A 13,177-nucleotide genomic window follows, 5' to 3' on the forward strand; every position below is an offset into this window, starting at 1 on the left:
ATATACTAGCAATGCCTGTTTCAATTATTAATACTTTTCTGTTTTCTCTCAGCACAGATTGCTATAATGTTTGTCGCAGGTTCTTCATAATAATATTATTTTTAACTACAAATTCAATATCAGTCACCAGAATGGAACAGGACCGAGGGCAGGAGAATAAGAAGTCAATAATACGAACAATAAGCCAAAAATGTTTAATGTCATATTGTTAAATTTACATTGCGCTCATCGTAACACCAAAAACTGGACACCCACGAGTCACGACACGCGTGAACCACGCCACTAAACGAGTAAAAATTCACCTAAAAATCTTCACTAAAATTAGGTTTACCGTTTACATCATATTTATATTATATACCTCGGATAGATTGTTCAAACATGCGTCTCTATACATCCGCGTCCGGGCGCGAAACATTTTCATCTGTTGCGACTCGTCGTTAGCGACACGAACATGCAGATTCAAACGATTCGAAAGCGACATTAATCTAAGTACATAAATAAATCGCGGGAACACACTATGAAAAACGTAAAAATGTTTCAGCGCCCGCGACACGAGCGGCGGAGGGCGCGCGGCCGGCTCCGGGCAGACGGAAGGTCGACACGAGTACTGCCTCCCCGGCCCGCTTACACGTAGTTAAACCCTTAGACGTAATTTAATTTACATTACCTCCTGCGATTACCTACGCTACCTAAATCTGAAGTCGTTCTACGCCAGAACGGAGTGAAGTTCAGTACAAAATATACCTAAAGTGAGTATTGTCGAGTCGGTTCCGGGCCCGGGGAGGCGCGACGTCGCCGCTACACGCTACTCTACCGACGAACGTATACATAGCTTTACAGGAGTACACTAGGCGATAGTACTGGGCCCCTGGGCTCTACGCAGACCCCGGCTGCGACGAAGAAGCATAGCGCGAAGATAATAATATCGCCATCTAGCGCTCGCGACAACCGAACTCGAGTCTTTCACGAAATTGCATCTCCATCGCAGCCGGGAATGCGCCAGGGGTGATAAGGAGCTACCACTCGTATATCTTACATCTACATTATAATCGAATAGAACAGAAAGTACGAAACTATTCGACGTCAATACTCGGGGAGCCGCCCGAACACGCGTGAGGACGTACGTCAGCCTCCGCTGCGGTGCTACAGTACTCACACTGGCGCGCGCGCTGCCCACTGCCTGAGCTCCTCGGTCGCTCACAGCAGCACGATAGAGCTGATTATGCACTCCGAATCGAGGAAGCTAATCTTACACCATTAAAGTGACACATGGGCCTCTCTTGCGACGCTTTCCCCGGGAGCGACCCGAGGAGACCGCAAAGAGTTCGCACCGCGCGCACCTCACATTAATTATTATATTATTTAGTTTTATTTTACTATAGTAAAAGTATATAAAAGCGCTGTCAATATTATAGTAATTATTATCATAGATTAAGGAATGCCGCCGCTCGCCTAATCTCGGCGCCGCCTATTGAGTTCCGGTGAAAACTTTCGATCCGTCGGTCGCACCGGCGCCGGTCGCCGCGACCGCCGCGTGTCGCGCGTCCGCTGACGACCGGCGGCCGGCGACCGACGCGCCGCGATACTAAAAATATATCAAAATATCTATCGGGGGGCCGTAGCCCGCGCTATCGGTCACGGTAACACTTTAATTAAAATATCATTTGTCAACAGATATGTAAAGATTTCAATTTGTGTCGTACTCGATATACAGACGAACCGATGATATTTATACTTATGTATACAACACGAAGGTTTAAGATTCAGATAATATAATATTTTCAATGTTCCCAAAGATATGTGACGCGTCGTCCGCCATCGAACACACGGTCCAACACACGCGCACACCGCACACCGCACCCGGCACGCCGGATATGAACACGATACGGCCGGAGGTACTCCTCACTCCTGTGCTCCTCAAGGGTATGTAAATTACTCTAATAAAGGAATTTGGTGGAGTCGTCTCCTGTGATGTGATCGAGAATAATGACGTACGATGCACTTTCATTACTCGTTAGCGTCGACGTTACATTAAATGTACAAGTAAAAATACATTTTACAGGAAGAAAAGTGGGGATATATATTTGTACGTAACGTGTGTGTATGTGTGTCAGTGTGTGCGTGGCGGAGTGACGCTGGGAGCGGTAGGGGGCCGGTACGGCGCCCCCGCCCTGCGGGCCCGACCGGGCCGCCTCAGACGAACCACTCGTCCTTGTGCGGGGCGCCGCTCAGCGCTGCGCCCGCGCCCGCAGGCGGCCCGGGCGCGCCGCCCTGTACCCGCGCGGGCCCGCAGGGTGCGCCCAGTTTCCCGGCAGGCGCGTGCCGCCCGCCGCGCCGGCCGCGGCCTTGTCCGCGCCGGCGCCGTTACTCGCCATCTGTTGCACTGCAAACAGAAACACACGGAGTCAGCACTGTCGTGAGTCGTCGCCCACTTCGAACAGAATAAAGGGTGATAATAATTACGTATCTATTGACAGCGTTTGACAGCAGATTCAAAATCTGCTGGCTGTCCAAAATTTAGAACAGGAATTGCTGACGAATAGCAGATATTGTGCTATACCCACAAACGCCTGTGCATTGGTGTCGCAAGATACGTAATCATCCTACGGGTTAGCATGTGACACTCACGGTGGAGGTGCGTGCGGCGACTCGGCGCGCGGCCGCGGCAGTAGCAGCACACCAGCGCGGCCGCCAGCAGCAGCACGCCTGCCGCGCCGCCCGCCACCGCCGCCACCCACGCACTGCCGCCGCCGCCCACGCCGCTCTCTGTCGAATAAATATATCAAAATAAATAAACGGAGTGTTAGCAAACACACAAAATGTACTCCAAATGTTGAACTGTCATACTTACGGCCCCGGGCAACAGTGGATGTGACACCACAGTACCGACCGCTATACTGAAGTAAATTTATTGTCTGCAGAATACATATCGGGGTAGAAAGGTTGACCTAACAGATCATTGCCATGCACCGAGCCCTGTATGCAATAAGGCAGGACTATCCCGTGTATGTGGTGGTGAAGTGAGTGCATTACAGTGGTACGAACCTGGGCAGAGCGCGGCGGTGTCCTCGTCGGAGCCGTCGGCGCAGTGGTCGACGCCGTCGCAGGTGAGGTCGGCGCTCACGCAGAACTCGCGCTGCTTGCACCGAAACTCCTTACACCCGTGCTCTGGAAAGTACCCGTACAGCGCTATAGATAGATAGTTAGTATTTACTTTATTGCGTTCAAAAAAGTTGTAGTACAAACAAAAACATACATTCAACAAGGACACATGAACACAAAGGCGGCTTTATTGCTATTGAGCAATTTCTACCAAGCAACCTTTGGTATAGGAGTACAATAAACTATTAATTTAGGGTATACTGTGCACTAAAAACTAGAAGTAATGAAACTTATCAACTAAATTATATTCTAATATGTATATATATATAATACAATATTTAATACCTATTTTATATAATATATCCTAATATATACCTAATAATTACACAACCATTTACATTCTAATACACAAATAATAACCATAATATTATAAACTAATACATACTATATATTAATGTTTGACCGAGCTTTGCTCGGTATTCGACAAAACACGAATAAAATGACATTTTCTAAAAATGATTCCCAGCTAGATCGATTTATCGCCCCCGAAACTCCCTATATATCATGAAAATCGTTGGAGCCGATTTCGAGATTCCAATTATATATATATATATATATATATATATATATATATATATATTATATACAAGAATTGCTCGTTTAAAGATATAAGATAAGATAAAAGGAATAAGTCTGTGTATAATCCACTGAAATGGTTTTTAACTAATGTGGTTTTTATAGAGTATAGACTACGTCACGGGCTTCCAGCCCAAGTAATCCTGAGTTAAAACTGAATCGTGTACCTATTGCTTTCTTTTTTAATGAAATTGAAGGTCAAGATATTTTTTTTATTGAGAAAAACTTAAAGAGACCAGCGAGACATGCAAGCATTAAAATCCATAGAGCCAGTTTAGTTCATCGACTTCGCATACAGAGCTTTGAGCTGATACTCTGCAATTACTATGTGTCATATAATAAAGTTCGTTAAACAAAACCAGCGTCGGAGCAGGCCAGAGCTCCAGTTTCGGATAGTGAAAGAGCACCGGACTTGCCTCACAGACCTCGTAGTCGCGGGCGGGGTATTAACGCCCCGGGCCGATACAAAAGCCTTCAATGTCTTTATTTCCTTCTTTTTACCCACAAATAGAACTTTATTAGCTGTTTTGTTTGCCGCAACTACGTTCCAATACCTCTAACTCTAACGTCACCACTCAGATACCAATATTAATCTATACATTATTAGTCAAACTCTTCATTAACTTGGAGTTTAACTTTTAAATGTCTCCGACAGCGGCCGTCACAGTTATCGCGAAGGTGTTATGTACGATCCCTTCAGGATTGTTCAGGAATGCTGTTTATACTACATCCACTTAAATCCACTCAAATTCATTATGATAAAACGTAATCGGGTAATAAACGAAAGTGGTTATCGTTAAGCCAGCGATTACATCGACAATTAGACACGGTGTTGCCACTCGAAAAATATTTGCCAGATATTTGCCAGCAAATACGCAAATAAAAACCGCTTTTGAATTACTTCGTAATTGGATTGCTTCAATAGCAACTTGCCATTAACACGCACTTAATCTGATCGTTCCTTAATTTATGGAAGTGCCAAATGAAATGTGACGTATGGAGAAATACTCTTAAAAATATGGGTATGTAGGTACCTACTAAGTGAATTAATAATAGTTTCAAATTTTTTTCAAACTACTATAAATTTGTAGTGTCCATAATAATTAATAATAATCATTCGGTGTCTTCTTATTAGGAGGGAATGAGGACCGCATCTGCAGTTAGTGACATTTTATATTATTTTTTTACTTAACTTTAATGTTATATATAGGTTTTGACATAAACCTCATTCAATAATCTTTGAATTCATCATTTAGTTAAATAAAGTAATCACGCCGTAATTGTATAGCATAATAATTTAGGCTTCGGCCAAACCTACGCGTCAGTAACGCGGGCCGCGGGACGGGAGCGTCTGCAACGGGAAACTGGGCGTGCACACTTGCGCGACTAGGGTGCGAACCGTAGATTATTCCCGTTGTGCCGACACGAACGTCCCGCGTTGCAGACGCTCCCGCTTCTCAGTCGCTTTGGTCGCGTAGGTTTAGTTTATTCTCCTCCTCTCCCACCCGCGTAGCCGTAGCCTGGCCACACTGCGCCGCGTAGACTACCTACAATCTACTGTATAATAGTATCTACTATTTACTCGAGGTTGTGATAGGGGCACATTTTCCACGCATGTCTGGATTAATTGAGTTAGTTATCTGACGTGTGTGATTGATGGACTAACTGCATTTTCCGTGACGTGACGACGTGACGACGTGACGCGGCTGACTAACAGTATTTGATAATACTTCTACATAATTTCGACCATCACACGACACGACAATAATAATAGTACTTTAAATTTGTTCTTCAAAAATATCGTTATGATGTGTTATTTAAAGAAGAAAATCAAATATGTCGTCTTTGTGTCTCTGGCTTAGAGACAAATTATTGGTATTGCTTTTTACTTGAAAGTATATATAGAAGACATAAACTTTCAACATATTCCTCACCTCGGACCGGTGACAATTCAATTTTATGACACATTTTGAGAACATAAATAAGCCTTGATATAAATTATTATTAGCGATGACCTCTGGCATGTGACGATAAGGGCTTATAACTCCCGAAGGTCAAAGTTTATGATCAGCCAAATCAGCGCAATCTTTATGCGGCAATAGTCTGCCCTCTATAGGGCTATATACGGCCCTAACTCACCGGGGCTTGGAGTATGGCGGGCAAAGGGCATACATCTCCCTTATCGGCCCCGTTACCCAGGTTTTATGGCGAGGCAATTTTCTGGGTCATAATATAGTCACCGTATAGCCGCCGTATCACAATTTACAGACGCGTCGATGATGACAGGATGCTTGAAAACTTTTAAATATATTTCCTTCTTTGTTAATTTGTCTGGCTTCATTTATAATAATAGTTTGTATTTTTTGTAATTTTTCATTGTATTTAATACGCTTCTTTGCTTTTTGTGTGATCCGGCATCTATTATAATAATAGAATCGGATAAATTATAATAATAGGAAACGGTTCCTATTATTATAATTTATCATTATGCCGAGGCGTTTAAGGTTTGTACGATGCGGAAACGGACGGTTTCATACCAAAGAAGAATCGTGGAACTAATCGCACCTGGTATACCTGCTCTAAAGTTGTCTTATAACAAAGTGAACTTACTGGGGTCCTTGACAGCGGTGATGACGAGCTTGAACCCGTTGGCGTCGGTCCCCCAGTTGTCCGTCACGTACTTGAGCGTCACGAAGTTGCTGCGCGTGAACAGCGCGCCCACCTGCTGCCGCGTGTTGCGGCACGACAGGTCCGCCTGGAATGTCAACGGTCACACTATGAGGGAGAGAAACAGTGAGATTTTGTAGTGAGACTCGCCATAGACGGACTGCAAGTTGCAGTCGGGACCAACTGCTCGAGCGGTCCGTGTATTGCGGATACGAATTTTGTATGAAATTTAGTATTCAGAATAATAATTTGTAAGGTCTGCATTGTATAAAATATAGACAATGTGACAGATCCAAAGGACAGATCAGTATGTAAATCCTGTCGTTTTGGCATATTTTCTAATTTGTATACAATAGTGTGTGCAAGAGGCATTTCTACATAAGATTCTATGCGTGACGGCCATATAGAGCACAGACAGCGAAGCCCTTTATCCCCTGTGTGCTCTATAATATTTAGCGGAAAAAAGATAGAAACCAACTTATAATAATAGAGAATAGGATGGTCGATTATATCCCGATATTGACGAGACTTCATAATGGAGGATGCCCACGGAATACGAAATGGCAGGCGTGTCAAATTGATCGCTCTGCGGCGAAGCTCCACGGTATCGGGGCCGGTCGCCGGTGAGCCGCCCGAGCCCGGTCTTAGTGACCGATCGCCGCATTATGTGCCTGTCATACAGCGAGGAGCGATCGCGGCGACGTGCCCGGCTCACCCCCCGCACCCCCGAGCCACCCCCGCCTGCATCGAAGGAGCTGCAGCGGATTCTTATATTCTTTTATGCGGGCTTTAATAAAGATCGCCAGGGTCAATATTAAAATTCCGATATAAATGCCGGGCGGATCGGCTCGGGGCGGGCGGCGGCGGAGGGGGCGGGCGGGGGCGGCGCCGGCTGCGGAATGCGCCTCTCAATGGAACTTATTATTCACACCTCGCCGTCGAGTTCTCGTCGCATGAAGTAGTCTCGACTCTGCAATGGTAATTACGTTGCAACTGCTCCCAACTTTTAATTGAATTTTTCAGGTCGACTCGATAGTAATGATATCCGTAATTATGCTGCACTCGTGTTGTGCTCGGGGCCTCGGGGCCTCGGGGCCTCGGGGCCTCGGGGAAAGGATTTAACTTAACCGATAATAATCCGTTAGAAATTCTTATGCCTCACATTTACAATAAAATATGTAACAAACAAATCATGAAATGCTTTACTACAGTTCTCTGCATTGATCGTCTGCTGAAACAGCTGAAATAGTTTTCTATTTCTCTATTTCAGACAAAAGATAAATACATTTGAAATTACCACGCTGTGACAAAGAGAGGATTATTTTAATACGGTCTTTAGAGTACGCGGCGCACAATAGACAGTTCGCGAGGGGCGGAGCGGGGAGCGGGGCGGCGAGCGGAGCGGAGCGGGGGGCGGAGTGCGGATTAACTGGGACTGCAGCTGCTTGATATTCACGGCGCGCGGCGGGACGCGCCATATTTCTAGACACGCGCCGGGACTTACTCCGGACCTAGTCTATCACGCCTCACGCCTGCAGCCTAATGGACTCGGCGCAAGGAATACTCTGTCTTACATCACTTTTATCGTGTTTGTTTAAGCTTCCCCTAGAATTGAGCTTTACTTTTTCATATCAGATTCTGCTCGGACGGAACGTGCTCACTGCTCAGATATCCACTTTACGATATCGCTTTAAAGTACCACTTCGGACGATTCCGCTGCACGAACTTCGAGGTGACGCTTACATTCCGCGCGGCAGCAGTCCGTCGGGAGTATTACCTGGTGAATCAAATTAGAACTCGTCCGTCCGGAGCCGCGCGGATCACTCCGTAGTTGAAACTTCGCGTGTGGCTCAGTTATTGTCCTCGATATTTGAGTACGCATAGTTGGGCCGGTCCAGGTGGCTAAACTTTCCCCTTTGTCGAAGTAATGAAACCCGAACATTGTTTGCTCGGAGTTGCGCGTGTGGTTTGCTTCGTTCCACGCAACTTTGAGGAAATAGCTCGCCGTGTGACGTAATGTATGCTAAAGTAGCCGGCGCCGCTGTCTGTGGATAATTCCAGCTATCTAGCGAGGCTGTTCACCACACGCGTTTTAAATTCGATTGGTATCTGTTTCTGGAAAGAATTTGGAATTTACCATACACGTCCATCACTGTAAAGTATGCAAACGAAGTAAAATATTAATAACATTGTGGTCGATTACAAAATCTAACTGCCGATTGTCCTCAGTGAAGAGAACTGGCGCCGGGAAACTCGTTCACGACGTATTTACATCACATTAACAACGTTGTGATTCAATTTGAACGCCGCGACATCTCGTCAATTCTTCCCCTACAAACACAAAATTTCGTGGAATAATTTGCGAATTAATTTCGTTATCGCCCAAACGCCCGAGATAATTCCCAACCGGTTCGCGGCTGACGCGCGTCATCCGACGAAAACGACGAAGTCCCATCCAATTTGGCCAAATAATTTTGTGAATTTTCATTCGAAGCCGCCCCGAGAGTACGAGCCGTAACTTCGAGACAAACTCGGCGATTTCGATGCCAAATTAGCGAACGTACTATTCCCAAGAACGGCGCAGTTCTTATGACATTGTTCCGAACTCGGAAACTTCCGATCTGGCTAATTTGTGGCAACTGTCATCGGCAGACGCAAAAATTGCCCGTCGCGTCCGGACAGTTTATGCAAAAGTGCTCCTCCAGTGTAATACCTAGTTGTAAACTTTCCGCCGCCGCCACGAAGTACGATACTCGTCTTTCGTCGTTTGTTTCGAATTAACTTTGGGTGGTGATGTAAATAAGTAGGTGACTTGTAAATTTTCCTAACACTGGAAGTTGGAACTTTAATTGATGTCGTTTTATTTGGAGCCTCCCGAATAAAACGAAATCCATTTGTTTGGACCCGAACAAAAAGGAACGAGGGTGAATGATTAAAAGCTACATCTTTACCTGTCACCCGGGAAGGGAAAATACCTGAATTGGGGCGAGTAACCGGCAGTCGGTTTGCATCACAACGACCTAACGACTAACACGGTAACTATTTAGTAATCGGTGGTGGAGCCCACGCAGACGCAGGGCTATAGTTGCGAGCAGACGAGGCGCATGAATAGGGAATTAATGGGGAATTTAGCGCGGAGCCATCAGGAGAAAAACAATCGCATCCCGGGACAATGGCTCCGCCCGGCTGCGGCGCGCCCCGCGTACCTTTGTGAGGTGGTTTAAGCGCTCGCTTGTGAGGACATTAGTTACCTGAATGGAATGCTCGAAAGTGCTATTTATATGCACGAGTATATTCACTGGGTAATGATAACCTTCCAAAATTATTAAAGTGAACAAATATTCTTTAAGTGTTTTAATTTAAAATTCTACAAAGGTATTGATAAGTAGCAGTACCAAATTTATAACGAATTCAAAAGGGTCCTTTGTAGTGCTATAAAGGATTCAAATTATGAAACCACTCGGCACCCTTATTCACTTCAAAGAAAAACACAACAAAGCGACTGAAATTCCGGCGTGTATTGTGAGGTTATGTTAATGGGCAGATGACCGGACTTGGCCGGGAGTTAAAATTCACGAAGTTGGCGCTAATTGTGCGCCAGCCGCCAGGTGTCGTCGGTCGTGTCTCATTAACATCTCCGAGACTAAGTTTATTCGAAAGAAATGCTAATAGTATAATATAATATTTTCTTCCTTCTATTAATTTACAACTTTTTATAATTAGATTAAAATATTATAGTGGCCTTAATTTAATGGTATCTTGAGGTTAATAATCAATACTCAAACACTAGTTACAGGAGTTCATATTGTAAACTGAGGACTCATAATATATCTAAAAGGTAAATTCAACTATAGCATATCCCAGCCGCAAGCAGAATAAAATAGTTTGAAAATACTAGCTGCTAGAGATACTAGAGAGCCAGAGCTGATGATGCATGACATGGATTAACTACAAGACACCCCAATCCCCAATCATCGTGGTGTATCGATCGTCTCCGTGACGACTGACGGGTCGCGACGTCCAGTAATCCTTATCATAGCTATCAGATAACGACGCGTCGTAAACTCCTAAGTGTTATTCGATACGCTTTTATTCCTGTACTCTCTTCGCTATTATTCTCGTAAAATTTATAGGAATGTTATTATTTACGCTATATAGTCAAGTGTATAGTCAAGACTGCTCATAGAAATTACGGCTAATAAATTACTGGAAAGGGAAATAAGAGCTACACTTTTTTATTTATTTTTAAATCTTATTGCATTGTCATTGGCTCTTAATACCGTGTATGCAAAGTTTCGAATAAATTAATTAGATTACTGGAGATAGGTAAAAATCGTATTCAAAGATTCCGTTACATACATGTATGTATGTAACGGGCTGTAGCCCAAGCTCATAAAAGCGTATTAAAAGCTGTTGAAAGACTTTTCCCTCCCAACTGCGAGCGCAAACTGCAAACGCTGAACACATAAAAATTTACCTGCATTTATTTAAAAGATTAGAAAAAGTCTGACCTTGGGCGGCGCGGTGGCGTGCGCGCCATCGTACACGTACAGGTGGTCGTTGCAGTCGAGCTGCAGCAGGTCGAAGTGCAGCATGAAGCGCTGCAGGATGGAGTGGGTCTGGAAGGTGACGGTGCAGTCCAAGTTGCGCTCGTTGCGGGACCACAGCACGCCGCCGTCCAGCTTGCGGTACTGGCGTTGCAGGAAGTGGTCCTTGCATAGCGAGTCCATGTAATCTGGAAAGATTATGCACAGTTAGTGATACGGTTCTGTTAATAAAATAACGGACTAGTATACATCACACAGATGTAATATGAGAGCTCGGAAGATACTCTTGGAAAGCTCTAGTTGACAGTGAGTATTAATCAATCATTCGATTTTTTAAGGCATTAAATCCTTATTTAACGAAACAGTTGTCAATAAAAGAGTAAATGGATACGCTCTGAAATTCGTTCATCATGAGAAAAAGTACAAGCGTTGTTAAATTCCCATCTTATCTGTAGTTCGCAATAAGACCCGGCGGTATTTAATCAAGTCCATATTAAGTTCACGTCGACACACGACCCATTTTATTTCCAGCGCGGAATGTTCGGCGTTCGATTAAAGTTCGGCCTCCTCCGATATCTACCCGATATATCCCCGATATCTCCCGATATCTTCGTGTATCTTCGTATTGATAAGCTATCTCCTGCGTCCAGAGCACGTATCTCACAGATCGTCTGCCTACGCAGGCAGTCATGTAAGTTTTATACGAGTTATTTAGAAATTGGCAACGTGAAAAGGAATTTCCTTAAGTCATGTGTACTAGATTGTGAAAAATTGTGTGTGTGGAAATTAATAATATGTGAAATTGTTCTAAGTGTTAAAACGTTCGTCGTATATTGTCAACAATTTCATTTATCAAAGATGTACGTTATCAAAATGTTCTAGTGCTTAATTAACTATTTTATCAAATAGAAAAAATGCTAGTTTAATGCGCCCTTTTCGAAGTGTTTGAGCTACCCTTCCCAAGTTTGACTTTAACAAGACAATATTAAACCCACCGCTTTCCATGGCCTTCATACAGTATATAAAAAATATTAGATACATTCCTAAAATTGCTGTAGTTACAATAATATGATACTTTTGCCGTAATATTGTGTCTTTTATCTTTACGAGTGCGAGTAACAATGATGTTGGATGATTCTCACGCAGCTCGATATTCAGCAGCTGTCATCGCAGATCGTGTATCATCTCCATATCTATATTATTTTACTAAAATACTTAATATTATCTTTTAGATTTGGGAAAAAATGCCGAACTTTATAACGCTTAAGTGGACGCAGTTAGTGAAGTTGAGAAAGATAAAGTGTCATTCTCTTAGGTCATGTTTTGTGGATTGTTCAATATAATTTATGTAGTTATTACAGTCGTATGCTTATTTCTGTACATAAACGTTGAACGCGAACTGTATAGTAAGTTTTTACGTGAAGATCAAAATATGTAATGTAATCATCGCGTAATATTTTCGGGCACCACCAATTTCCACCACTGCGTTTCCCGTGTCAACAGAATCGTCGTAAGGTAATATCTCGTGGTGCATATTTCAGGAGCGGGTGCGGCGCGGCGCTCCTGCTGCTGTTGATGCTCAGCTCCGCGTGTGGCGCCCCGACCCGCCTGTCCCCCGGGCTCACCCCCCTACAGGTCACCCGGCTGGCGGGCTTGGTGACGGCGGAGACGCGGGGGCTGGAGGTGCCGCGCGACCTGATTGCCGGCATCGGGGCCGACTCCGGCGCCATGCAGCTCGTCATCAACGTCCACACCGACAGCTCCGGCAACATCGAGGTCTACACCAACTAAACACTTGGCGGCTGCGGTGGACGTCCCGTAACTATGTTAATAATTTCAAGTGTACGAAAACTATAATCACTTTCACAAAATTATCTTTTGCTAGCGTAACGAATACGTCCGCGTCACCTACTAGACCTAATTAATGCGCGAATAATAAGACAAACAAAACCGTAATGGGAGATCGGTGTATCAATGTCGGGGTTAGCGATGCCAATAAAATAAATTGCTAGTATATACTAGCGATGTATTTTACAGAAACGTAACTATACATATTATCGTCGATATTGTAAAGATATTGTTAATGATAGTTAAATTCAATGTGACGATAAAGTATCATTAAAATCTGATTAAGATTTTAAACGATGTTTGACGCTCTAAGATTTTATAAATAAGTGGCAATTATACTAATGTAATAGTTATTAAGTTATGTATTGTTAAGGTGT

At 44.0% G+C, this 13,177-nt stretch overlaps 1 protein-coding gene across 1 annotated transcript; it reads right to left on the reverse strand.

Annotated features, from left to right (window-relative positions):
• Window positions 1-171: 171 nt before the first annotated feature.
• LOC121733363 lies at window positions 172-12,711 on the reverse strand. The gene is made up of 6 exons (XM_042123592.1): window positions 12,586-12,711; window positions 10,917-11,140; window positions 6,349-6,493; window positions 3,046-3,168; window positions 2,629-2,766; window positions 172-2,383 (listed from the first exon to the last, which is right to left on the reverse strand). Exons 1-6 carry the CDS (start codon window positions 12,692-12,694, stop codon window positions 2,229-2,231), a joined length of 894 nt encoding a protein of 297 aa, XP_041979526.1. The 5' UTR covers window positions 12,695-12,711; the 3' UTR covers window positions 172-2,228.
• Window positions 12,712-13,177: the final 466 nt, after the last annotated feature.

This window comes from Aricia agestis, chromosome 1 (genome assembly GCF_905147365.1).
Source record: "Aricia agestis chromosome 1, ilAriAges1.1, whole genome shotgun sequence".
In the NCBI taxonomy this organism is placed as follows: domain Eukaryota; kingdom Metazoa; phylum Arthropoda; class Insecta; order Lepidoptera; family Lycaenidae; genus Aricia; species Aricia agestis.